At 67.2% G+C, this 26,002-nt stretch overlaps 1 protein-coding gene across 9 annotated transcripts in view; it reads left to right on the plus strand.

Moving 5' to 3' along the window:
- Positions 1–25,169, plus strand: part of MTA1 (metastasis associated 1) — a 34,795-nt gene extending 9,626 nt beyond the window's left edge. For 2 of the 9 annotated variants that reach the window (XM_047795143.1, XM_047795142.1), the window contains exons 2-22: positions 3,675–3,742; positions 8,160–8,253; positions 10,735–10,785; positions 11,279–11,405; positions 11,473–11,536; positions 13,325–13,442; positions 16,065–16,167; positions 16,857–16,956; positions 17,503–17,691; positions 18,779–18,853; positions 18,968–19,026; positions 19,380–19,492; positions 19,753–19,904; positions 19,991–20,180; positions 20,284–20,373; positions 21,171–21,323; positions 21,445–21,480; positions 23,162–23,173; positions 24,010–24,041; positions 24,259–24,410; positions 24,508–25,169. In XM_047795143.1, the coding sequence (XP_047651099.1) occupies positions 3,675–3,742; positions 8,160–8,253; positions 10,735–10,785; positions 11,279–11,405; positions 11,473–11,536; positions 13,325–13,442; positions 16,065–16,167; positions 16,857–16,956; positions 17,503–17,691; positions 18,779–18,853; positions 18,968–19,026; positions 19,380–19,492; positions 19,753–19,904; positions 19,991–20,180; positions 20,284–20,373; positions 21,171–21,323; positions 21,445–21,480; positions 23,162–23,173; positions 24,010–24,041; positions 24,259–24,410; positions 24,508–24,658 (2,129 nt within the window). In that variant the 3' untranslated portion in view covers positions 24,659–25,169. Of the gene's footprint in view, positions 1–3,674; positions 3,743–8,159; positions 8,254–10,734; positions 10,786–11,278; positions 11,406–11,472; positions 11,537–13,324; positions 13,443–16,064; positions 16,168–16,856; positions 16,957–17,502; positions 17,692–18,778; positions 18,854–18,967; positions 19,027–19,379; positions 19,493–19,752; positions 19,905–19,990; positions 20,181–20,283; positions 20,374–21,170; positions 21,324–21,444; positions 21,481–23,161; positions 23,174–24,009; positions 24,042–24,258; positions 24,411–24,507 lie in introns of those variants that run through there. The other 7 variants (XM_047795145.1, XM_047795144.1, XM_047795147.1 and 4 more) reach the window with 6 other exon arrangements.
- The last annotated feature ends 833 nt before the right edge of the window (positions 25,170–26,002 follow it).

The following is a 26,002-nucleotide window of genomic DNA, read 5'->3' on the forward strand; positions in this document are numbered from 1 at the left end:
ACAGCCAGAAAAGAAAAAAAAAGGTGGAAATGAGGAAGGGGAGGGGGGGGCGCTCTGTCCCCCCGGGTGGCCGCGGGCGTGCTTGCCGAGCTCAGCTGCGGTCCCAGCCCAGCCCCTGGGCCTCGGTGCTCCAGAGCTGTGTGGCTGCGGTGAGGGCCTTGCCCCCAAGCTTCTGCACCGCAGTCACCCGTGGGGCTCAGGGTGCCCGTCCTCGGGCGACGCAGGAGCAGGAGGCAGGAGCTGTGTGCTTGGCACAGCAGCTGTGCTCCGGGTTGAGCTCAGGCCGGCAGACGGGTGTGGACCAGAGCAGCCCGGAGGTCGGCGTCAGGGCGTCTGACGGGCCTCCCCTGGGGTCTCGGACACGTGACCACACGCAGCGCGCCTTGGCGTCCAGGGTGTCTGTCCCAGGCTGGTCACATGGTTGTGGCTTGGTCAGTCTCCAGCCCTTTGGAGGTCAGGTTGACCCCTGACCCCAGCCGCAAATCACCCTGGGCCACGTGCCCAGGTGAGCAAGACCCCCCGTCATGCAGGACAGAAGGGGTTCTGAGGTGACCTTCCAGAAGCAGGCCGAGGGCCACCCCTTGGACTGCGCGGGTGTGGACAGCCAGGCCCCGCCCAGGTGCTGAAGGGATCCGGTTCACCCGCAGGGATGTGCTCCGTGACGGTCCCGCCGCGCGGAGGGAGGCCCTCGGCCGCGTCGCGGGTCTGGGCTGTCGGGGACCGTCGCGCCAGGGAGGGACGGTCAGCCACGCCGACTCCGAACCCGGAAGCAGGTCGCCTCTCCGCACAGCTGCGTTGCGGACCAGCGCGGCCGCGGGAGGCGCGCCCGGTCTGTTTTCATTTCACGGCAAAGCGTGTGGGCGCGTGTTGTGTTAGCACCCCCGTGGTCTCCGGTTTGGCCTCCTGTCCTGCAGAGCCTGGCGTCATCAGCGGTCTGGGTTCTCACCCACCACAGCTTACGTGTTGCTCTGTGTTTGGGTTTTGTTGATGTTTCGACCAGGGTTTCGTCGTTTTCAGCGTGTAGATCTTTGCGCAGAACTTGGTTTGGTTTGGTCTGGTCTGGTCTGGTCTGGTCTGGTCAGGGCTGCGGCCGTGGCACGTGGAGGTTCCTAGGTTAGGGGTCAAGTCGTAGCTATAGCCGCCAGCCTGCACCACAGCTCGCAGCCACGCCGGGTCCTTAACCCACTGAGGGAGGCCAGGGATGAAACCCACGTCCTCATGGATACTGGTTGGGTTCCTTAATCCCTGAGCCATAGTGGGAACTCCTGGATGGAACTTTTGATCTTTAAAAACCTGTGGCTTGTTCATTTGTTACCTAAGCTTGCTAAACCCTCACTCCTTAGTTTTATTTTTTCGAATTTTTTTGTCTTTTGTCGTTTTCGGACCTCACCTGTGGCATACGGAGGTTCCCAGGCTGGGGGTCTCATCGGAGCTGCAGCCGCCGGCCTATGCCACAGCTCACAACAAGGCCGGATCCTTAGCCCACGAAGCGAGGCCAGGGACTGAACCCTCCACCTCATGGTTCCCGGTCAGATTCCTTTCTGCTGCACCATGGCGGGAACTCCTCTCCTTGGTTTTAAAACAGGTCTTTGGAGGTTCTTTGAGAATTCCTCTGTGGACGGTCGCGCCCCGTGCACGTAGAGCCCCTGCCCTCTGCCTGCCTTTCCCGTGTGCGAGGACCCCGGGAGCACGGCCGTGAGGACGGTGCTCGTGGGTGCCCGGTTCCCGGCCTGAGGGGAAGCCCCGGGGACTGGTCATTCGTCCTCAGAGGTGATTCACGCGGGCTCCCGTGAGTGTCTGCTGGCAGGGGAGCAGGAGCTCCTCCATCCTGTTGGCGTCGGCCTTTGGATCAGAGGTGCTGAGGAGTGTTGAGGGGTCACCTGCATTTTCTGCTTCCCAGGGTTGGGGCGTGTTGCCCGCTTCCTCCAGCTGAGGGGTGTGGAGAGTTGTGCATCTTTGGCCGGGGGCACAGCTCTGTGGGTCCTGTGATGTCAGCCTGTGCTTGTGGTGTCAGCGTGGTGCTGGCCGCCTCAACGGGGGGCTTTCTCCCCCTGTCTGCTGGGGCTCCACCGGCCAAGGCTGCTGGCCGGGCCGGGGCGGGGCGTCTCTTCTTTCCTCCTTTGGAAGGTTTCCCTCTGCGGGTGGCGGGCGACCGGAGGCCCTGTCTTCCTTCGTCTCCCACCTGCTGGCGCGGCATTTCCGGGCAGTAAAGCCCCGTCCTCTTCAGTGCAGGGCTGTGGGTGTTGGCTGATGTTGGCAGTTGTGTAACTGCTGCCCGGGTCACCGGTCGCCGGGTTCCTCCCCAAGCCCCCTGACCTCTGGTCGCCCTCCTGCCGCCCCCCCCCACCCCCGTGGCCAGGGCACCTCGCCTGGGGCTCTGCCGCTGGATGCAGACCTGCTGCCAGGCTGCCTGGACCCTCCCCCGCCCCGCCCCAGCCAGGGCCATACGAGGCTTGCTTCCAGTTCTTGGCACAGGGGAGTAATCACCCCAGGGTGAGGTTTGCTCTTGTGCTGGATTCTTAGAGTGACAGCTTGCATGATTGACTGGAGACCTTTTTCATAAAAACTGCTTTATTGAGATGAAGCCCATCTGCGATGAGGCCCACCCATTTGGTTTTTGTTTTTTTTGTTTTTGTCTCTTGAGGGCCGCACCCACAGCACATGGAGGTTCCCAGGCTAGGGGTCGAATCGGAGCTGCAGCTGCCGGCCTATACCACAGCCACAGCCACGCCAGATCCTTAACCCACTGAGCGAGGCCAGATATCGAACCCGCGTCCTCATGGGTGCTAGTTGGGGTGTTACTGCCGAGCCCCGCAGGACTCCCAGCGTTTGGTGTTCAGGATGTTTCCATTCCCTGAGACCAGGCCCGCTGCACCTGCAGCCCCGTGCACTCCTCTGCAGCCACCTGGCACTACGGCTGGTCCGCCAGGGGTTGTTGCTGTTGCCCCGTCTGTGGCACTTGGGCCGCTTGCCTGTGCAGGCCTCAGTGAAATCCAGCCAAGGCCGCGTCCCGGCCAGCCGTCCCCCACCGGGCTGGACTGGGTGGCGAGGGGCAGGGGACGGAACCCCCGGTGTAGATTGGCGGAGACCGGGGCTGCAGCCAGGCTGGCAGCTGGGGGGGCGCCACGTGGCTGTCCTGGGCTTTCTGGAGTGAGCCTCGTGGACTCCTTGACCAGAGCCCTGCCCGCTCCTGGTGGCCTTGAGGAGCCGGGTAGCCTGTGTGGCTTTTCTTTGAAGGGAGTTTGCTGACCTGAGGTCTGAGGGCCCCGGCAGGGTGCCAGCGCCCGCGGGACCCTGCTCCCTGGCGCCTGGCCTCACGCCTGTCCCAGTGAGCTCTCGCTCTGTTCACCGCTCTTGTCTTCGGGGGCAAGGGTGGGAGGACCCTGGGGCTTGTGCTCGGGGCAGGGGCGGGGGCTGGCAGCCCCCCACTGCCGTGGTCTCTGGGGTGGCCGTGGCCGCGCCTGTGGCTCTCCTTCCTGCTCTGGCCGTAGGACTCTTGGGCCCGCCCTCCAGGCCAGCATCAGGCCCCCGCCCGCCACCGCCTTGTGCTCCTGCTACCTCGCAGCCCCCGCCCCTGCCGCCTTTCCCCTCGGTCCCGGGCCCCAGCCGCGGGGGCGCAGGCGAGCAGGGCCCAGGGCCCGGGCCGCGGGCTGACTCTCTTGTCCCGTTTGCAGACTACGTCTACTTTGAGAACTCCTCCAGCAACCCGTACCTGATCCGCAGGATCGAGGAGCTCAACAAGGTAGCGTGTGCGGCCTGTCTGGGTGGGGGCGGTTCCCAGGGCCCCTGTGGCGGCTGGGGGGATGTTCCCAGGGCCACTGTTGGATGAGACCTGCGCCCAGCCCCGAGCCAGGACTGCATGCGGGCATCTTGGGCCTCAGGTCGGCCGCCTGCTCAGCCCCCAGTGGCTTCCATCCCAGGGCCACCTGCCCAGGACCAGGTCCCCCTCCTCGGAGAGCCCATTCACGTGGGCCCCTGGTGGCCTCACTCAGTGTTTGGAGAGGGTCCAGGTTGGACAGTTTCAAGCAAAGAGCCGAGGATGCCACCTGTGACCACAGCCCAAGGGTCCCTGCGGGGTCCCTGCCCAAATCCCGCTCCTGCCCTGTCTGTGGGCACCCTTGGCAGGTGCTCACGGCTGGGTTGGGGGCAGGGGGTTGTGTGGGAGTGGGCTCTCAGGTCCAGAGTGGCATCTCTCAGGACTGGGCAGTCTCCCTGTGACCGTGGCGGCCCAGAGGTGTGAGCCGCCCTTCCCCCCCCAGTTGGGATGTTGGCTCAGCAGCTGCTTCCTTCCCCATCCTCGCAGAGGGCCGCTGTGGCCCCCTCTCTGGAGCTGCCCTCTCAGAAGCACCTGTCGTCACCTGGGCCAGGGAGGGGCCACCTTGCTGTACCCCCATACTGCCAGTTTGCCAGAAGCTGCTTTCCTGGACCTCGAGCCTTGTGGCCATGTGGCCTGATTCTGGGGACTGGGGGTGGAGTGGGGGTGTTGACCCCCCCCCAAAGATCAGACTCCGCTACACCTGCACCCTGACCCTGTGGCCATGCTCACCAAACGGGAGGGGGTGCCTGTGCCCCTGAAGTCCTGGCCTGGGCAGGGCAGGCTGCATGGCGCATCCTAGAGCTGCCACAAGGCCTGGGCTGGGGCAGTGACTGCAGTGTCCCTTGGGGCCACTGCACCGCTGGAGCCTGTACTCCCATCAGAAGAGACTGAGAAACGAGGTGGTGGGGGCAGCAGGGAACTAAAGGCCAGACAAGCCTGGGCGTCCTCGGACCGGCGGCGGCGGCGGCGGCGGCGGCTGTGACTGGAGAGCCGGGTGGAGCGCAGCTCCGCGAAGTTGGAATGAAACCGGAAGTTCCCAGCAGAGGCGGGACCTGCAGGGAAGGGTTGGATGGGAGAGTGGAGACCCGCCCAGCAGGCGGACGGAGACAAAGAGGAGGTGTTCCTGCCGTGGCAGCAGGTTAGGAACCCGGCTGCCGTGAGCGGCTCAGGTGGCAGCCTGGCACGGATTCCATCCCTGGCCCAGGAGCTTCCATGTGCTGCAGGTGCGGCCATTTAAAAAAAAAAAAAATCGGAGAGGCAGAGCCTCCCTCCAGCGCCCCAGCATCCGCTTAGCAGGAGTTGGAGGGACCGAAGGCTCTGCAAACAAGAAGTGACCCGGGAGAGAGCCCCCCATCTTCCCCCGGAACCGCAGCCCCGTCCAGCCCTGAGGACAGAGGACGCCCCAGCAGAGGGACAGCCTGCAGGCCGCCCACCGGTCCTCACGACTCTGCGGCCCAGAGCAGTGTGGGGACCCCGGAGTGAGCACCAGGGCTCGGAACCAAGTCGGGGTGCGCTGCTCCCGCTTCATCCCTTTCCTGTGAATGAAGACGATTCTGTGGTGACTTTTCCGTGAGGAAACCCCAGTGGCTGTCACTGCAGACAGGCTGCTCTGGGCAAAGCCAGGCTTGTTCCAACTCGTCGAAACCCTTCCACCGGTGGCAGGGGGTGCCCTCTGCCGCCTCCCCCAGCCCTCCCAGGACTCTGGGCTTTCCTGAGCTTTCAGAATAATTGTCAAGTTTTCTCCTGAGAACTTGGATTGGAAATATATTGCATTCGCATTGTTTCCATGGGAAATTAAATCTTCACAGTACTGGAGCAAAGCGCCCTTTTGAAAGAACAGGGAACGGCAGGCTAGGGGCGTGAGAACGGGGTGGGGGGGCAAGCCCCATATGGGCCCCTGGGTGCCGGCCAGGCAGGAGAAGCCCAGAAAGGACCAGAGGGCAGGCGGGAGGCCTCCTGGGAAGGAGCCAGATTGTGGAGTCGGGTTTGGAATAGGGGTGTGGCAACCTCCCAAAATGACAACAGAGAACAAACAGTAGAAGGGGGGGGCCCCGACCCCAGTGTCCACCTGGGTCAGCCCGGACCAGGGCTCCCACTGGGCCTGCTCTGGAGCCATGGCCACCTCCAGCCGTGTGGGACTTCTGTCCAAGGGCCCCTGCCCTGGCTCCCACCAGATTGAGGAGAGGCTGGAGTTGCGAGGGGCCTGCGCAGCAGAGATCTGGGCAGAGTCCCAGAGGGAGGCTCTTGGAGAGAAGGTTCTGGAAATCTGGGGTCTCCTGGGTGTGGCCTGAGCCAGGCTTGCAGAGGCGAGGCTGCAGCGGGCAGGTGGGCAACCCGTGTGAAAGGGCGCATCCTCGGGGCTGGCGCCGGGCGGGGCTGCACGCCCACCGGGAGCCGGAGCGCGGACCGGACCGCGGCCGCCGTGCGAGGTCCTCGTGCCGGTCGCCTTAGACTGTCGAGGTGCCGGATGTCGCCGTGGTGTGGAAGCCCCGGCCATTCTGAGCCCAGCAGACCGTCTGCAGAACCGTTTGTGGGAGGCGGGTGTTGGCCTGGGGTTCCCAGCCCGGGCACAGCTCTGAACACCGCTGCATACGGACAGTGTCTACAGGCCCGACGTGGCTGTTCCGACAAGTCGTGCTTCTCACGTCCAGTCTCCACACGCCAAAGACCTGCGCATCTTCAGGTGGTCTTGCAGCCACGAGTTTCGCTGGTCGATTGGAGAATAAAATTTGGCTGGTTGCAGTTCTGGAAAAGTCCTTCACTCTCTTTAAGCAACTCGGTGGTCCGGGGTGAGGACGCCTGTGGCCGGCGCCCCCTGCAGTCGCCGTGGCGGAGGCAAGAAGCCCGAGAGAGTGGACAACGCTTTGAATTTATGCTCCAGGATGCGAAAAATTCCTACGGCTTCTTCTTGAAAGGTTTCCAGCTTAAGGGACTTTAGTGATTGAAACTTAAATACTTCCCTTAGAGGTCATTTTGTCTAGTGTTGTAAATGCTGCTATACTAGCTTCTACAAAGATAAGAGTGGTGATACAACCTTTGCATTACTATTAAAAACTTCGTAAACGCTGGTTAGTTTAAAAGAGACACAACTGGGAGTTCCCGCTGTGGCTCAGCAGTTAACGAATCTGACTAGCATCGTGAAGGTGCAGGGTCGATCCCTGGCCTTGCTCAGTGGGTTAAGGATCCGGTGTTGCCATGAGCTGGGGTGTAGGTGGCAGACGCGGCTCGGCTCTGGCGTGGCTGTGGCTGTGGTGCAGGCCGGCAGCTGCAGCTCCACGTTGACCCTACCCTGGGAGCCTCCATGTGCAGCCCTTAAAAAAGACAAAAAAAAAGATGCAATTGGCCCCAGTCACTGGGCCACTGGACAGCGCCCCCCTCGCCCGCCTTCCTGCCCCCAGAGAGGAGTCGGCGCCTGCATCCGTCTGCCCTCTGCTCTTCCAGCCTTTGCTGATGACCCGCTTCCTGCCGCCCCGAGGGTTGACTCGGCAGAGAAGAAACGGCAGGGGAGCCTTCTCTTCCCTGGGGTCGCTGACTGTCACGAGGCAGGGGACTAGGGGAGGCATCCGAGGGGAAATTCGCCCCCAGAGATTCTGTGATGAGCCTCCAGAGTTTGGAGAGGTCCTTCGGCACAGGGTGACCAGCCAGGGATGCGTGCTGGGCCCCGAGGGGCTGGGCTGGCCGGGACGACCCGCTGGGGTTCCTGGGGTTCCGTGCTTCCGGCTCACTGACGCTCGGGGGAGGGTTTCCTGGCAGCGAAGAGAGTTTCCCTTCTGCCCCTTGCCAGGCGTTTAGGACCCCGTAGCCTGTAGCAGGCGCACCAGTTGGGATCTGCGTTCCACTTGGACCTGTGGGACTCCTTCACGCAGTAAACCGAAGAGAGCCCCTGCGATAAGCTAAGAGCAGAGGAGAGCAGGCGTGCTTGCCCCGGAGGGTCTTCCCCCCGGAGGGTCTTCCCCGCAGGCTTGCTCAGTGGCCCTGCTGCCTCTCGGTCTCCGTCCTTCTCACACTCCGGGCAACCCCTCCAGTGTCTGGACATCTGCCCTGTCCTGTGCCAGGCTGCCTGCCATCGGGGTTGTGGATCCAGGTTGCAGGGCGTCCCCTGCCTGGGAGCAGGGCGGCCCCTGGGCCAGGGCAGAGCCGGCTCTGGCCAAAGCCTCGTCACAGGTGTCCTTTCTGGTGGCCCGGGGTTCCCCTGGTGTCCACAGGGGGCACCGGACGGAGGTGGGAGCAGGGCGGGCTTAGGTCCCGTGTGCCTCCCCCACCCGCGAGGCCCTGCCGCAGCGGCCCTGCTAGAGTGGAGCCCGGGGGCGGGCGGCGCTCAGACCCTGCCTTGCTCTTGCAGACGGCCAGCGGGAACGTGGAGGCCAAGGTGGTGTGCTTCTACCGGAGGCGGGACATCTCCAGCTCCCTCGTCGCCCTGGCCGACAAGCATGCCAGTGAGTGCCGGCCCGCCCGTCCCCCGGAAGTCACCGGCTGTGCGCGCTTGGGGGCGCGGCTGGCATCAGTCCCCTGAGAAGTTTCTCGCCTCAAGATGGACTTGGGGGCCTTCTCAAATCCTTGGCTGGTGCTGCCCTGCGCCACGGCGGGGTCCACGGGGTGTGTGCGTCCGGTCCAGGGAGCAGTCGCTTCTCTGCTGGCCCCGTCTGGCCCCCGGGAGGATGGGTTCCCCGTGAGGCCTCCCACCTTGGGGTTTTGGCCTGTGTGCGCTTGTGCGGCCCGCTGCATCAGCGGCGTCCCCGTGGTACGCGTGACTCCGTGTCCACTGGTGGACCGTGATGCTGTGCCCAGAGCGGCCACCTTAGAGGTGGGACCCAGTGGCCGCTTGGTGGCTTCTGGTGCCGAGGCAAAGAGCCAGGTCCCTTGGGGTACAGTGCCGCGCGTCCCAGAGGCACGGTCCGTGTGGGCGCGGGCCCCGCCCCCGCCCTGCAGGGGACCCGTGTTGGCTCATGTTCTTGCTGTCAGAACCCTGGCAGTGGCCTTGGGGCGGGGCTGCAGGGCCACGGACCTGCTGGCGACCTGGGGTGAGGATGACCATGGGCCTCCTTCCCTGTGTCTGGGGCCAGCTCTGTGCTCTCAGGCGCCAGAGCTCAGCCAGGAGCCAGCAGGGCTCTGGGGGGAGCGTGGCCGGGGAGACCGCAGGAGCAGCAGCTTCTCCAGAAGCGCTGAGTTGGCGGCAGAGGCCCCCAGGCGCTGGTGGGGCTCCCGTGCGCCTGTGACGTCCCTCGCCAGGGACCGAAGGCCACGCGGTGGGGACACGTGTCGTGCGCGTGGCATGTGACGCTCTGGGGAGGTGGCCGGCTTGCCCGGCCCAGCACAGGCCCTGTGTTCTCGGAGCCATGTCCGTTCGGGCCGCCCTGTCCCGCGGTGACTTCTGCAGGAATCGTGAGGTCATCAGCCCCCTGCCAGCGTATGCTGGCAGGGGGGTGTGCCCCCTGTGAGGTCAGAGCGGCTGCTCCAGTCTCGTCTGGGCCCGCAGCCCCCGTCCTTCCCCTGCCAGGGTGTCCAGCCCCAGAGCAGTTGCCCTGGAGAAGCCCTTACTAGGGTGTCCAGGCCAGTGTGCTCCCCTCGGCCCCTGCTCGAAGTGTGTCTCCCTGCCACGCACACAGAGCTGTTGTCCTGAGAGCGAGACCTTGCCCGAGGGAGCAGCGGCACAGATTGCAGCCCCCCGGACCCCCTGGGGTGAGCTGCAGGGCCTGGGAGAGTCAGCAGGGTGTCGGCCCTGCTGGGCGGGTGGGAGCAGAGCCTGCCTGCGCCTTGCGGGTGGGCCCCCAGCTCTGAGCCCAGGGCCAGGGCACGCCAGATTCCAGAGGGAGGGGCTTTTGTGCCAGGGACCACCTGCCCCTGGGTTCTTAGAGGCCGAGTGCCACGGCCCATGTGTGCTCACAGGTCTGCTGGGGACGGGGCTCGGTGCTGTCCTGGTCAGGGAGCTGGACGCTGTCCTGGCCCCAGCTCTGGCCACCCTGAGGCTGTACGCATGGCCCTGGGACCTGCTGACGGCAGGGAGCCCTGGTGGGCTGGGGCCTCGGAGCCGCTGTGAGCCTGTGTCAGGGTGGGACAGGGCAGGGTCTGCAGGCCTAAAGCGGGTGTTCAGGGGCCCCGGGCTGGCAGGCCCCCGGCAGAGGAGCCAGCCCAGGCTGGCTGCGAGCATGTTAGGGTGCGGGGCTGCTGGGCCGGCGTCGGACACTGGGCGTGTCCTCCGTGGGGATGCACTGGGATCCGGGTGGGGGGTGGCAGCCGCGTGGGGGCTCGGGTGTCTGGCCTGGTCCCAGTCTGAGCTGCAGGCACTGGGTGGGGGGTGCGGCTCACCTGCCCACTGGCACGAGGACTCCCCGAAACCGCCTCCGGGGGGCAGCAGAGGGCTGCGGCCCGGCTGGTGGCCCAGGGCCCCAGGGGTGGGGACTGGCTGGGGAGGGCTTGCCATGCCCCCTCCTTTGGGCTTTGGGGCAGAGGATGGGGTTCAGCTGTGTCTGGCTTCCCCTCAACTCCTGCACGGCTGCAGGCTCCACTGTGCCTCGAGGGCACCCAGCTCCCGTGGCCGGGCTCTCCCTGTGGCTGAGGCCGCAGGCAGTGAGTTTGCGTGGGTGACCTGCCTCGGTGGCTGAGATGCACCCCCGCCCAGTCCGTGCTCTGAGGCGTGTCTGGCTGCCCCAGCTCTGAGGGGCAGGTGTGTTCTATGTGCAGGGAGGGAGGGGGTGCCGCTCAGGCTCACAGAGTCTCAGGCAGCAGGGCATTGGGGTGGGTGGGGGGCCAAGCCTGGCTGGCTGGGCTGTCCAGAGGCCCAGGTGTTCTCTGGTTTCGGCTGGGTGGTCTGCGGCCCCCTTGTCCACCCTGCCTCCCAGCTTTGCAGCCCTCGGTCCAGGCCGGGCAGGGAGTGGGCAGCTAACCTGCCATCTGGACGCTGTCTGTCTGTTGTATAGCCCTGTCAGTCTGCTATAAAACCGGACCAGGGGCCGACAACGGCGAGGAAGGTAAGAGCCACCCTCAGCCAGAGGGTCCTGGCATCTGTGCGCCGGCCGCCTGCATGCCCGTCCCTGCGTTCCCTGCCGCGAGGCGGCCCAAGGAGAGGCCCGCGCTCTGCAGCTTGGCTCCAAGGGGCCGGGAGGCTCTGGGCAAGGTGTGCGGTGGGCCTTGGGCCCAGGCCGTGGGGTCTCTGCCCTTCTGGACGTGTAGCACCGGCTCTCTTGTTCTCCTCCTCCTGCCTGCTGCTTCCCGGGCCAGCGGAAGCGCGGTGTTCCTTCCTGCTCAGATGCCCGGGGCTCCGGGGCTTTGGGGCCCCGTGGGGTGGCTGGGCTGCAACGGGCGCATTGGCACCAGCATGTCTGCCGGGGCCCTGCGGGGACCTCCCCTGCCATCCACCTGGGTCCAGCAGGGGGTGGTATCCGTGAAGCCGGTGGGCAGGCCTTTGTCCAGTGGCCCGAGTGTGTGTCTCTGGCACCAGCTCACAGGAGCTCTGTCCTTCAGGAGAGGTAGAGGAGGAGGTGGAGAACCCGGAAATGGTAGACCTGCCCGAGAAGCTCAAGCACCAGCTGAGGCATCGGGAGCTGTTCCTCTCGAGGCAGCTGGAGTCCCTGCCTGCCACCCACATCAGGTACCCGGAGGCCCGGGCGGGCGGGAGGCTCTGCCCGCCGCCGCTGACACGCGTGCTTCTCTTACAGAGGGAAGTGCAGTGTCACTTTGCTCAACGAGACCGAGTCCCTCAAGTCCTACCTGGAGCGGGAGGTGAGGCCCCGACACTGCGGGCTCGCGCGTCCTGGGGGGCGGAGGCAGAGGCTGGGCACTGGCCTCCACCCATCTCCGTGGAGACCGCTGCCCCCGGCTCACCTTGGGCTCAGACCCTTCCCTGCCCGCGGCGCCCCGAGGCCAGGTGGTGGTCCCTTTTCCTCCCGGGGTCCCGTGCAGCCCCGCTCGTGCCTCCAGAGCAAGGGGGCCTCAGGGGGTCTGCCTGCCTCATCCGCAGGCGGGTCCAGGAGGCACAGCTCGTCCTGGAAGACAGGAAGCGGCCACGTGCTGGCGCTCGGCCCTCCCAGCGGGTCGTCACCGCGCAGCAGTCCAGGCCACTGTCTGGTCCTCACTGAGTCGACCCAGAACTGTGTTGGCTGAGTGACGAGAAGGGTTCCTGAATTTATAAGATCTAAAATGTCACTGCTGCCAGGGGGCCATGGAACCGACCTCCTTGTCCCACGGCGGCCCCAGGGCGGGTGGCTCTCGGGGGCTGCCGGCCCAGCACCGCTTCCCTGAGGTTCCCCAGAAACCTCTCCAGATGCTGCATGAGGGTGTCCTGGGAGCAGGAGAGCCCCGTTCTGAGACCTGGCGGGGGCGGGGTGGGCGTGGGGGCACCTGAAGCCACTGTTACCTAGAGGGGCCAGGGGCCTCCCTGCCTGCGGTGACCCCTGTCCTCAGCCACAGGCCCTTCCCAGGCAGGGCCCAGTGAGATGAGGGGGGTCAGACTGGGCCACAGGCTCTCAGGGGCCTGGCGCGCACCTGCCCTCAAGAGGACTGTGGTGGGGCCCGGCAGCCGAGGGCCAGAGCAGGGTCTGCAGCCCCCAGGTGTGTGTTCCCTGGAGGATAGGGGTGTTGTCTGTGGTTGGGGAACCCCTCAGCGACAGCCACACAGGGAGTGACGTGAGGGGCATCCATGAGCAAAGCGGTGGCTGTGAAATGGTTTCTTGCTGCCGAGCTTGTGGGCCGTGCAGGGTGTGTGTGGATGTGGCCTTTGGGGAACTGTGTGTGTCTCCAGGGCGCCCGCCCGGGTGCTTTCTGCTTATCTCCACTCACCTGTCCGGGAAGTGGGTCACTCCCACACCTTGAAAGAGCAGGTGCCGCAGTGGGCCGGCTTCCCTCCTGGTCGGGACGGCCCAGGCCTCCAGGGGCCCGCAGGCACAGGTGCGGGCGCCCGCCACCCGGCGCCCTGGGGAGTGAGCCAGACTCCGCGTGGTTCCTGAAAGGGGGCGGGCGGGGCAGCTGCAGGTGTGCAGAGCAGGATGCAGAGCAACCTCGGAGTCAGGAAGGACCAGGCCAGGACGGGGCGGGCGGGCGTCCTGGCGCTGCGCCCCTGGGGAGGGCTGGGTGGGCAGGCTTTGCTTCTGGAAAGCAGCCCCAGCCAGCTGAGTGCAGATTCCGAGAAACAAAATCAAGCCTGAGAGCGTAGAGTCGCGAGAGCAAAGGGCCGGGAAGGCCCGCAGGGGACGCCGTGCTCGGAGGCCAGGCCGTGGTCGGCGACGCCCGAGCTGCGAGGCCAGAGCCTCTGTACCCTTTGTGTGCGTCTCTCGTGCCAACGACGGCGGGAAAACGCACCCCCTGCCTGAAGGCCGTGCCCAGACTCTGTGGGATTTGTCCCCAGATGCCTCGGGATTTTTGCTGCTATTAACTGCTTTTATCAGATCGATTTTCAAACGGGTGCTGCTGCTAAGAGGCGCTGGCGTGGGCCTGGCCCTGCCGTCGAGGCTGCCGAGGCCCCGCGCGGCCCCGGGCCGTGTGCCGACCGCCGCCCCGCCTGCTCTTGCCCAGGACTTCTTCTTCTACTCTCTGGTCTACGACCCGCAGCAGAAGACGCTTCTGGCCGACAAGGGGGAGATCCGAGTGGGGAACCGCTACCAGGCAGACATCACCGACCTGCTGAAGGAAGGTCGGTGGGGACCCTCGGGGGGCGGCGTGGGGTCTGGTCGGGGCGCCGGGCCCAGGACCCTGCGCAGGGCGCACCATCGGGCCTTGCTGGCACCCGGAGACTGTGTTGGCTTTTGGCAGATGTTTCCATAACTTGGAAAAGCTCCTTTTCTCCCCAAAACCTCCTCTGAACGAATCTGCCCATGTCACGTCTGGGGGTGGGGGCACTGTCCTTGCGGCCGCAGTGACGTGGCGCTCTGCTCCCCTGCCCCCTCCTGGGGGCCCTGGGTGGGCCGGACCCCTGCCCTCAGCTGGGGCCCGCCCTGTTGGCACCCCTGTTTCTGAGTGTTGTTCATGCCCGTGGCCACCTGCCGCCCCCCCTGTGGTTTGCACGCCCCCCCCACCCCCACCCCCGCTTGCATAACCGCGCCACTGCTCCTATGTGCAGTGGCCGCGAGGCAGGCGTGACGGCTGGTTCTTGCCACCGCTGCCCGCGCGGTTCTCAGGACGAGGCTGTGCTGGGGCCCCGCTGCCTGGGGCCTCCAGCTCCCTCGGGCAGGGGCAGCCGCTCGCTGCCCTTGTGCCCGCGGTCGGTTCCTCTTGGCGAGCACGTCCCGCGTCCTGCTCCCGCCTCACGGTGTCCCTCTGTGTGCGGGACCCCCTGACGTCCCCTCTTCCTATGGCCACTGCTCCTTTTAGGCTGGTCTAGTTAAATGTCTGCTCTTGGCTTGGGGGCGAGCTTCCAGACCCATGAACCCAGGCCCCCCACCCCACCCTTGCGTGCGCACAACATGACTCCCCTGCTTCTCCTCCTGGGGATCTTGCTCTGTCTTTGGGGGACCCTGCTCGTCTGATGGCAGGTGAGAGGAAGGCATCAAGCCGGGCCAGCCGGCCGCAGCTCCCTCTACCAGGTCCCGTGTGCCGGGCTTCGTCCCGGGTGTGGGAAGCCTGCCTCCCTGCGGGCCCCGGGGCTCTGCCCTGTGGTCCTGCTTTGCGGCCCGCTGGTGTGACTAATTGGAGGTCCCCTGAATGCTGGCACAGCCCCTCCCGGGCCAGTGAGGGGCCGGTCCCCTGCTGGGGATGTAGCCGAGGCCCTGCTCTGGGGACCTCCGGAGCCTGTGTCCCAGGCTGTGGCTGAGGGTGCAGGGCCTGGGGACAGCCACATCCAGTGGGAAACAAGAGAGGCCACGTGAGAGCCAGAGCAGGCTGTGGAGTGGCCGGAACGTCCGAGGACCCCACTGGCAGAGGACGCACCTCTGGCCGAGGGGCACCTGGGGAAGCCTGGCCCGTGTCCGGGGGCGGCAGTTGCTCCTGACTGCCGGGCCGTTGGAGTGAGACGAGGCCCCACAGCCTCGGCTTCCCGGGTTTCCGCCCTCCTGGAGCCCAGACCCTTCCTGGGAGCGAAGCCACGCTCCTGCCTCCAGCGCGCGGCGTGAGTGGAGCCGGTGTGGAGCCGGGACCGGTGGGGCCAGAGCCACTGGGGGTGGCCCTGGGCTCAGCTGCCCGGCAGGTGCTGGAGCTGGTCGAGGCCCAGCCCTTGGGTCCAGGAGGAGCGGGACCCAGCCTCCCTGGCGCCCACCCGTCCCTGGTGAGGGGCCTCGCTGCCGAGCCTCCACCGGGAAGGAGCCCACTCGGGACACCGGGAAAATCCCGCCTGCGCTCAGCCCGAAGATGCCGCTTCCCCTTGGAGCAGCCCTGGGACCCAGACCCGCGGATCCTCGCACCCCCTCCGCTGGGTCCCTTCTGCGCATCCGCCCTGTGGGGCTTCTCCTGGAGCCCCCGGCCATGCCTGACCTTCTGCCTGGCTGGGGGCGTGCCTTACCTGGGCAACGTCCAGCTGTGCCAGCCCTGCCAGGCTCGCACCGGGCTCCCGTGGGCTTGCCGTGTGCTAGGTGGCCTATCCTAGGTCTGAAAGGTGGTCGCTGCCAAGACCCCCCCCAAGGCTGAGGGGGTCTGCAGACATGCAGCCTGAGAGCCTGAGCTGAGTGCGGCCGAGGTGTGGCCTCCGCCAGGTACCTGCTCCAGGCCCCTGGGCGCCTCCTGTCCCTGTGCCGGCCTGGCCGCGCTCAAGCCGGGACCCTGGTTCCGGTCTCAGGGAAGCTTCCTTGTCCCCTGCTGAGGAGCCCTCAGAGAGGGCGCTTGGCACCAGCAGTTGCCCAGGACAGAAACTCCCAGGCCTGGGGCCCTGAGCGCCCCTGTGGGCTCCCTCCAGGAAAGGAAAGGTACTCTGGGACGGGCCTGCCCGGGTGGCAGGTGTGTGTCCGCACGCAGTGGACGTCTGTGTCTCGGCTGCGACGGGCTGATGACGTGAGTGCAGCTGGGGGGCGCTGTACTGAGTCCGCGACGTCTCAGACTAGAAAGCCTGACTGATCTGAGCCCAGTCGCCTCTGCCCCTGCGTCCAGCTGGCTGTGGACCCCCCCCCCCCGCCCCCCACCGGGCGCCCTCATCAGGCGCTGCCCCGAGGACTGTGTGCCAGGCTCACTCGCCCGCCCCGCCCCGCCCCTCCCGGCACTGCAGGAGGGCGAGCGGTGCCCCCGCCATAGGCAGGCCGGTCCCTCGTGGGACCCTGGGCTCTGAGTGGCTGGGTCGGGGCCCTGGGGGCTTCTCCCAGCCTCGGGTCAGGAGCCGTTGCTGGCTTCGCAGGGGAGGAGGACGGCCGGGACCAGTCCAAACTCGAGACCAAGGTGTGGGAGGCACACAACCCGCTCGTTGACAAGCAGATCGACCAGTTCCTGGTGGTGGCCCGGTGAGTTCCCGGCTGGGATGGCCATGCACTGCCCGGACCCCCGGGCACAAGACTGGCACGGGGACGCGGCCGCCTCCCCACCCCCGGAGTGGGCTTCGGGACATGAGGCCTTGGCGTCTGTCGGGAGGGGGGTGGTTCGGGGGGCTGGGACCTCGCTCTGTGGAGAACCCCTCTCCCTGCCAAGGAGGCCTGGCAGAGTCGGGCCTGGCCCTTCCCTGAATGTGGAGCCAGCTTTTCAGGGCTGCGGACACTGCCACTGGGTCCCTGGGCAGCTCAGCACCTGCACCCCGACCCACATCCCTCAGGGGCAGAGGCTGAGTAAGCTAGGCACAGACTGCAGGGCTGGACAGAGGGGCTTGTCCACTTCTAGACCGGGTGTGGCTGTGCCCTTGAGACTGCGGAGGCAGCTGGGAGGCCCAGGGCCTTCTGGGCAGAGGAGAGGCTCCGGCCGGGTTCCGGGCAGGGGGGGATGTGCCCAGAAGGCTCCTGGGCTGGGTGCTGCAGAGACAAAGCAGAGGCGGCCTCTGAGCGTCAGGACCTGCAGGCTGTTTATGAGAAGCGCCGTCCCTGTGCTCCAGACCAAAGCGCTCTGTCCCCAGACGGCTGGGGCGTCTCAGTGTGTCCAGGTTGGTCCGGCTGCCCCTCCTGCTGGTCCACTCCAGTGGTCCGTGTCTCCCCTCCCCCCCCAGCTCCGTGGGCACCTTCGCGCGGGCCCTGGACTGCAGCAGCTCCGTCCGCCAGCCCAGCCTGCACATGAGCGCCGCGGCCGCCTCCAGGGACATTACACTGGTGAGTGGGCCGGTGGACAGCGGCCGCGGGGCACGTCTGCTGAGGGTCAGCATCCACCGGGGCCACAGCCCCTCCACAGCCACCCCAGCACAGGGCTCTCGTTGCCCCAGCACTGGCCAGAGGCCGCTGGCCGGCAGGTGGTCAGGCCTGCTGGGCCCTTGCTGGGCCACGGACTGTGCGCCCCGGGCTGCCCTGTTCCTTCCGCACTTCGTGTCTGGGGGAAGCTGCATCTTGCCCAGGGCGCCTCCTCCCATGGGTCAGTCCCCCCCCGCCCCCGTCTGCTGGCTGCTCATGGCTGGAAGAATCCCTAGAACAGGCCCAGCTGAGCTGGGTCCTCCGTGGAGCGGCGGCCCACCAAGGTCGGCCTGGGGACACGCCTGCTCCCTCCTCTCCGCTCCGAGCCGCCGCCCCCCCACCCCCAAGTCTCCCCCCATCTCCTCCTCAGCGGGGGGGGGGTGGGGGAAGGCAAGCCCCACGTGGGGTGGGGCCCCCGCGTCCTGTGGCCTCCCACCCATGGCCCAGGTGTGTCCCCTGCTTCTGCCACAGTTCCACGCCATGGACACGCTGCACAGGAGCGTCTACGATGTTGCCAAGGCCATCTCGGCCCTGGTGCCCCAGGGCGGGCCTGTGCTCTGCAGGGACGAGATGGAGGAGTGGTCGGCCTCCGAGGCCAGCCTTTTCGAGGAGGCCCTGGAGAAATACGGGAAGGATTTTACAGACATTCAGCAAGATTTTGTGAGTACTGCGGGCGGGCTGGACCCTGCCACGCCCCCCGGGGCACCGCGTTTCTACCCCCTCATCCGTCAGGTGTGCCCCCTCAGTCGGTGGTGGCTCCAGAGGTGGGGCCTGGCGGGGCCTGGCCTGGCTCGCCAGCGTCCTCACGGGCACTCAGCACCCCATGCTGCTTTGGTCTTGGTGGTGGGTTTTAGCTGCACCCTTGTTTTGCGTCCTTTGAAATTGTTCATTCCCGCTTGGGCAGGGCCTGTGCCCTCAGGGCCCGCTCCTACCCTTACAGCCCTGGAAACACTTAAACTTGCCTGGAAGGAATGTGGCCTCGCTGCCGTGGCCAACCAGCAGGTCACTCCGGAGAGCGTGTCCAGGCAGAGGGCGGCGGGGTGGCTGGGCCGGCCTGAGCACGAGCTCCGAGGAGGAGTCGGGACAGGTGGCCTTGACAGCATCTGCTTCCCAGTGGCATTTTGCAAGGCCTCCAGCAGGCTGCTGGAGAAGCAGTGTCAGTGCCCAAAGGCCGCCAGAGGAACCTCCCAGCCCCTTGGAGACGTGGCGAAGGCTGCGCCCGGGAGCTGGCCCCTCTGCGTGGAACTGGCTGCAGACCTAGGCAGAGTAGTGGTAGTGAGACCGACTCAGATGGAGCTAAGCGGGGCTGCGGGGCCCTCGTGCTCCTTCGAGGCTGGCCAGGTGCATGAAGCATGGGGTCTGGGTCCCTGACGCACAGGCAGACGCTCTAGACAAACCCGAGCCCTGGGACCTCCTCCTCGTGCGCTCGTAGGAACCGGGTCCGCGGGTTGTGCGGGAAACCCAGGGCAGCCCAACCCGCACCAGGGAGAATCGCTCGCGCCCCCCCCCCCGCCCCGGCGGACTCGGATCAGCTGTAGGAGCCCAGAGCTGGCACCCGGAGCCCGGGAGCAGACAGTCACACCCGCAGGCCTAGGGTGGGGCGGAGGAAGGGGGCACACTCGCACCGAGCGGGGGGCGAGGAGGAAGCCCGCGCACGGGAGCGGGTTGGGGAATGTGGGGTCTGCCCGCGCGGAAGTTGGCCTTGAAGGAGCGTCCCCGGCCCCCGTGACGGGCCCTCCTCCCGCAGCTGCCCTGGAAGTCGCTCACCAGCATCATCGAGTACTACTACATGTGGAAGACCACCGACAGATACGTGCAGCAGGTGGGCGCCGCCGCGGCTCCGGGGCCTGGGGCCGCTCAGCGTGGCCGGGCAGGGGCGGGCGGCGCGGGGACCCACCCGCGGGTCCTTCTGACCCTCTGTTTTTTGTGTCTTAAGAAACGCTTGAAGGCAGCCGAAGCAGAGAGCAAGTTAAAGCAAGTTTATATCCCCAACTAGTAAGTGCGCCTCTAAGCACCATTGCCACTGTCCTTGGCCGGGCTGGGTGGGCCCCGGGGGGGGGGGGGAGGGGGGGCACTGCCTGGCTCGAGACCAGGGGGGTCCGGGGGCGGCGGGCCCGGCCCTGGCTCTCCCTCAGCCTCCCAGCTGGCACAGGCGTCAGGACTCAAACCCGCTCAGCCCGGGGTTCACCGGGGCGGGTGGAGCTCGGCTGTAGACAGGAGCTGCTCTGGGACCCGAGGAGAGAAAGGCCACATCGGGGGCAGGGGTCGGCGGCTCCCCCGGGGCCAGGCGGGTCCCGCGGTGCGAAGCTGGGCGCTCCCATGACGGCTCCCTCTCTCCCTCCCCCAAGTAACAAGCCAAACCCAAACCAGATCAGCGTCAATAGCATCAAGGCAGGCGTGGTGAACGGAGGGGCGCCGGGCCAGAGCCCTGGGGCCGGCCGGGCCTGCGAGAGCTGTTACAGTAAGTACCCCGCCCAGCACCCAGGGCACACCCCGCCCCTCAGCGCGGGGTGGGGGGGTGGGGGGGGCAGGGGGTGGGGGTGGGGGCTGGCCTGGGGGCGGGGGCCCACCCTGCCTGGGAAAGCCCTCTCAGGGAGTGGGTGCCGGGGCGCCCGGGCCCGGGGCGGGCAGGGTGGCGGGCGGGCGACAGCTGTGTAATGCTCTCTTGCCATCACTGGTTCTGCTTAAGAATCCGTCTATTTCCAACTTTGTTGTCCGTAGCCACCCAGTCTTACCAGTGGTATTCTTGGGGTCCCCCTAACATGCAGTGTCGTCTCTGCGCGTCTTGTTGGACATATTGGAAGAAATATGGTGGCTTGAAAATGCCAACCCGGTTAGATGGAGAGAGGCCAGGACCCAACCGCAGTAACATGGTGAGTGCCCCCCCCCCGCCCCCCGTGCCCCGCGGCCTGGCCCGCGGTCACGGCGCTGTGTCGGGGCGGCCTGCCCCCTTCCGCAGAGCCCCCACGGCATCCCAGCCCGGAGCAGCGGGAGCCCCAAGTTTGCCATGAAGACGCGACAGGCTTTCTACCTGCACACCACCAAGCTCACGCGGATCGCCCGGCGCCTGTGCCGAGAGATCCTGCGCCCATGGCACGCCGCCCGGCACCCCTACATGCCCATCAACAGCGCGGCCATCAAGGCTGAGTGTGAGTGTTCGCCCGCGGGCCGCGGTCTCTGGGGGGAGGAGACGCCAGCGGGGGCGGGGGGAGGAGCTCTGACCCGGACCCCTCACGCCCACGGCCCCCACAGGTACGGCCCGGCTGCCCGAAGCCGCCCAGAGCCCGCTGGTGCTGAAGCAGGCCGTGCGGAAGCCCCTGGAAGCTGTGCTGCGGTACCTCGGTGAGCTGCCCTCCCGCCCCGGGGCCTGGCCAGCCGTCTCCCTCCCTGCTCCCCCCCTTGCCCCTGAAGTCCCCGGGCTTCCCCATGCCCACCCCGCGCCCCCAGGGCAGGCTCACGGCTGGCTGGGAGGTGTGCCCAGCTCGGCAGCAGCCTCTGGGAGAGGGCCCTCGTGGCCTGGGGCTCCTGAGCCCCTCTGCTGGCTCGGCCAGGGGCTTGGGCGGGGCGGGGCGGGGCGGGGCGGCCCGCTTTGCCGGGCTTGGCCGTGTTCGCCAGTCAGTTCCTCCTGGTGCCATGGCGGGGGCCTTCCCTCGCGAAGGACTTTCCAGAACCGTGAGCCAAGCGTGCTCACGGCAGACACAAGTGGCCCTGACACCATTTGCTGTCTGGGTCCTGAGGCTGACCTTGTCCCGACCTGTGGGAGGGGGTGACCTGTGGCCCCTGAGAGCCCCTGAGGGCTGGGGGGCCTTGGTAGCTGTGACCTGTGGCTGCCAGGACAGCCCTGGGGGCTTGTCCTTGCCCAGCCGGCCGAGCCGTTGATGCATTATCTGGCTGGTGGCCAGCCCTGTGCCATGAGTGCCGGTGGCCCCTTCGTGGGCCTGCTTATTTACGGGTGCCTGGAGCCCCACTGGCTGGGGCTGAGACCGAGGAGATCGGCGCCGGGGGCTGTCCTTGCTCAGGATGCCCAGGGCCCTGGTCGCCATGGACCCCCCCCCCCCCCGTGTGAACTGGGGCCCTCGGCCAGGGCCTGGCATCACAGCTGATGACCCACAGCGTGCCTGCCGCGTTGTCCCCCACAGAGACCCATCCCCGGCCCCCAAAGCCCGACCCCGTGAAGAACGTGTCGGGTGTGCTCAGCGGCCTGGCCCCCGCCAAGTCGGCCCCCGTCATCAACAACGGCTCCCCCACCATCCTAGGCAAGAGGAGCTACGAGCAGCACAACGGGGTGGACGGTGAGTCGTGGGGGCCTGACCAGCTCAGCCCGTGGTCCCGGGGCTCCCGGCCCTGGACCCGCCCCACCCATGCCCGCTGACTGTGTGTTCTCTCCTCTCTCCTGCCATCGGGCGCTGCCAGGCAACGTGAAGAAGCGCCTCTTGATGCCCAGTAGGGGTAAGGCCCGGGGCGCCGCTGGCGTGGTTGCTCTGCCGGCCCTCCGCGCGGAGCCTGTGTGTGCTGTGCTCACGCATGCGCGGCAGCTGGCTCAGGGCACGTCCAAGGGCAGTCCACGCGGGCTGGGCCGCTCCCTGCTGCCCCCCTTCTCCCGATTCACCTGTCACTCGTCAGAGATCTGAGCGCTGGCCTGGGGCCTCTGGCTCACGGGCCACCCCTCCTTCCTGGCCCAGTGCCCGGTCAGTGGACTGTCCTTGCTCGGGTGGCCCTGGTGCCCCCGCTGCCTGCCTGCACTGTCTGCCTTCGCGTTGTGACCGCCCGCATGCCATCAGCCTCAGCTTGCGTGGCCGCCTGCGCTGTGCTTGCAACCTCAGCCTATGTCCCTGCCCAGTGGGGGGTTCCGGGACCCTGGTTCCTTGGGGGCAGATGAGACACATTTGTGGTCCAGCTGGCATGGCTTGGTGGGGGTTTACAAGACCTGGGTGGACTCCCAGGCCAGGGCCCCACAGGGAGGCACAGCTAGGGCTGGGGGACCCAGAGCTGAGGCAACAGCGCCCTTCCAGGTGGGGGGGGGGGGTTGCCATCGGGAGCCAGGTGGGCAGTGTCCTCTGGTGTGGGGCGCCCCTAGCTTGCCCAGAGCCCTGCTTTTGCCCCCCTTAGCTGGGCACTGGCTGCCCCAGCATGGGCGCCGGGAGGGGGTCGCAGCGGCAGCAAGGGATGTGTCCGGCGCCCGCGAGGGTCAGCCTGCAGTAGGATCCCCTGCGGATGGTGAGCAGGGAGCCAAGCCCAGGGGGCGGACCAGGAAATGCACCTGGCGCTCCTCCTGCCCGTCACTCGTGATGGGAAGGTCAGGTCCAATGTGGGCACTGTGCCTTGTGGACGTGCCAAGGGCCCCCGCCCAAGCTCAGGACTGGGAGCGTTGCTGGCCCCGGGAAGCTGGCCCAGGTGGTCGGCCAGGCTGGGTTATCCTGGCACCTGTCGGGGGGGTGGGTGCCAGCCATGGGGACTTGGGAGGTGGCGGCGGGCAGTGGCCATCTCCAGTCCAGCCCTGTCCTCTGGGTGCTCCCTTTCTCGGCCGTGTCTGGGAGCCTGGCAGGTGTGTTCTGTGGGGTCAGCCGGGGGTGCCAGTGCCAAGTTCTGCCAGCGCACTTGTCTGGATGCAGGTTCCTGCCGGCCCTGCTGCCTCATCCACGACCCCCTTGGTGGGGACGAGGGGCCCCCAGGGCAGGCACCAGCATGCCTGGTCCCCAGCCACGCCCTCCCTGTCGTCCCCTGTAGCCGGGGCTGCCAAGGTGCTAGGGCTCAGCAGTAGGGGCTGACCTGCCCTGCTGCCCCCACGACAGGCCCCCAGGGATGGTCGTCACGTCCCATAGGAGAGGCCGCCGCAGGCAGGCGCCCGCCAGCAGGCACAGTGGGGCCGCAGTGTGCAAGGCTGCTCATCAGCCGGGGGAGAAAGTCCATTTCCCTCTGCAGCTTTTCCCAAACCGATGTGTTTGCACATCTGCTTCAGCCCCGAGTGCAGGTCCTGGGAGCCCTGGGAGGCGGCCCCGGCTGGCCTTGGGGTGCTGCGGGCGCGGGCCAGCGGCAGGGCCTAACTCGGCCTCCACCCCGGCCGCCGCGGCACACGCGCCCGCTCCCGGTTAACTGCGTTCTCTTCCCTCCGCCGCTGTCCCGCTGCTAGGCACCTACCTGGGTAAGTAGCCGGGCCGCAGGGCTGCCGGCGGTGCCAGGCCTTCCCCGCCGCCTGCGGGGCGGGGGCTGAGTTAGCGCGCGCGGTTGGTGGGGAGGGCGGCCGCTTGTGCTTGGCTCTTGTTCTGCTCGTCCAGGGACAAACCTCACACGACCACGTGCACACACCTGTTGCACACGGCCTCTCGTGACCACGTGGCCTTCACACGCCGGCTCACGACCACGCACACGTGCTCCCCACACGCAGACACCAACTCATTACCCCCGCACACGCCTTCCTCACAGGCCGACTCCATCTGAGTGTGTTTGGGAGTTGGGGTCTTAGGGACCGGTTCAGGGTGTGGACTCTGACTCGGGACAGCACCTTTCCTGAGTCGCTGGCATGGCTTGTGGCTCCAGCCCCCGGGCCACAGGGTGGAAGTGCAGGTGCCCTGGCCGGAGCCTGGCCAGCTGGCAGCTCCGCCTCCCGGGGTCCAGCAGGGCCGCCCGGGCCCTGGCCGCCCTGCAGAGGGCCTCTCGGTGCTCTATTTACTGCTGTGCCAGGCGTCGCCTGGTTACTGTGTAAACCAGGTTCCATCTGTCCCGCCCGGGCAAAGCCAGGGAGCGAGCCGAGATCCGAGACTCCTGGCCCCCACCCAGAGCCCCGGCTGGTGGCCCTCAGAGCGCCAGAGAGGGGCCCGGGCAAGGCCAGGACCCAGGGGAGCAGAGGCCCCCTGGGTGTGGACTGTGGCTTTGGGGGGATGTGGCCCAGGTTTCCTGCTGCTCAGCTGTGGGTCCTGGGGAGGAGGTGGGCGTGGGGGGCGGTGGCCCAGGGCTCAGCTCTGGCCTTCCTCCCCTCAGGTCTGGCGAACCACGGGCAGACCAGGCACATGGTAAGAGGAACCCACCTTCACAAGCTCCGCCGGCAGCCCCCGCCAGGCGCTGCGCAGGAGCTCGGACCCGCCCCCCCCCCCCCCCCCCCGCCGCGGGACCAGAGGTGGGGTGCGCCTTGGGGGTCCCCACGGCCCTCCAAGGGTCCCCTGCCCGCCCGAGTGGCCGAGTCAGCCCCCCGGGGTTTTCAGGGCTGACCGCTCCCGCTTCCCCCCTCAGGGACCAAGCCGGAACCTCCTGCTCAACGGGAAGGCGTACCCCACCAAGGTGCGCCTCATCCGCGGGGGCTCCCTGCCCCCCGTCAAGCGGCGGCGGATGAACTGGATCGACGCCCCCGACGACGTCTTCTACATGGCCACCGAGGAGACCAGGTGCGGCCCGCGGGCGCGGGGCGGGGCGGGGGCGCCGCGTCCCCCCTTCGGTCCCGTCGGTCCCGTCGGTCCCCGTCACCCGCGGCTCCACTCACAGGAAGATCCGCAAGCTGCTCTCGTCCTCGGAGACCAAGCGCGCGGCCCGCCGGCCCTACAAGCCCATCGCCCTGCGCCAGAGCCAGGCCCTGCCGCTGCGGCCGCCGCCGCCCGCGCCCGTCAACGACGAGCCCATCGTCATCGAGGACTAGGCGCCGCCGCCGCCCCTCGCGGCTGCTCGGACCACAGGCCGCGCCCGCCGCCCGCCCGCCCGCCCGCCGCCCGCCGCCCGCCGCCCGGTTTTGGTAGTGCCCCTGCCCGCCCTCACCTGCCGAGAAACTGCGCCTCGCCTGGGAGAGCCTGGGAGCCGGCGCGGTCCCTCGCCCGGAGCGCCCACCCGCCCGCCCAGGGGTCGTTTTTTTAGCTTTGTGTTTACTTTTTGGCCGGAGCGGAGCCGAGGAGCCGCCCCGAGTGCCTGCTCCCCGCTGGGCCTCGTGGGCCGGCCAGGAGTTCTGTTGTGTTCTGTTGAAGGTGCCATTTTAAATTTTATTTTTATTACTTTTTTTGTAGATGAACTTAAGCTCTGTAACTTACACCCGGAATGTTAGGGTCGGCGTGGCCAGCGGCCGGCCGAGCTGCCTGGTGGGGTGGCCCCTTGTCTTTTCAAGTAATTTTCATATTAAAAAAAACAAAGAAAAAAAAACTCATAAAAACAAAAAACCAGCTAACCCTTCCCGTGTCTTTTGTCCCTGGTCCGTCTCCCTCCCTTGGGCCCACCAGCCCCGACTCTCAAGGGCCCGCTGGGCGCATGGCCCTTGCTGTGCCGGCCTCCCGGCTGGGCTGGGCCTCCTGGTGCTCCCCGACCCTCTGCCCCGTGTCCCTGGCTCCTGCATCCTTCCCCTGGGGCAGTAAAGAGTCCTGCCAAGGCTCAGGGCTCTCATGGGGGAGCTGAGGTCCCCTCTGTCTGTCCAGGGTTGCGGGGGTGGGGGGTGGGGGGGTCTGGACCTGGCCTGGGACCGCCTGGCAGGTGCCGGGCTCCCATCGGGGCAGCTGGCATAGCTGGGTCAGCCGGCTGGCCAGCCTGCTCCTGGCAGAGCCCTGCCTCAGCTGTCTGAGGATTTCTGCCAGGAGCCACGGGGCCACCCCAGCAGGTGTGGAGTTTCCGTTGGCGAATTTGCTCAGATTTCAGCAAGTCCGTTCTCAGAGATCCTACCTCGGGCTGGCCCTCTGCACACACCTTCGCGAGCTCGCGGAGCAGGGGCAGCCGCTGGGGGGGGATCCAAGAGTGCCGCCTCTCAGGCTGCACCGCCTCCACCAGCGCAGAGAGGGGTCAGCTCGGCCCTCCTGGAGGGGCTCCCTCCTCCCCAAGCTCTGCCTCCTGCTGCTCCAGCCCTGCCGAAGTGTAGACCACTCAGCTGGGGAGCTAAAATAGAAACCACTCTGCTCCCTCACCGGAGGCAGATAAGGGGTGGCAGGCCAGGGTGTCAGAGAAGTGCCTGTGGCACCCCCGGCCATTTCTAATCTGCCGTTCTGGCGCCACCCCCGCCCGTGCCCCA

This window comes from Phacochoerus africanus, chromosome 9, assembly GCF_016906955.1.
Source record: "Phacochoerus africanus isolate WHEZ1 chromosome 9, ROS_Pafr_v1, whole genome shotgun sequence".
Lineage (NCBI taxonomy): Eukaryota > Metazoa > Chordata > Mammalia > Artiodactyla > Suidae > Phacochoerus > Phacochoerus africanus.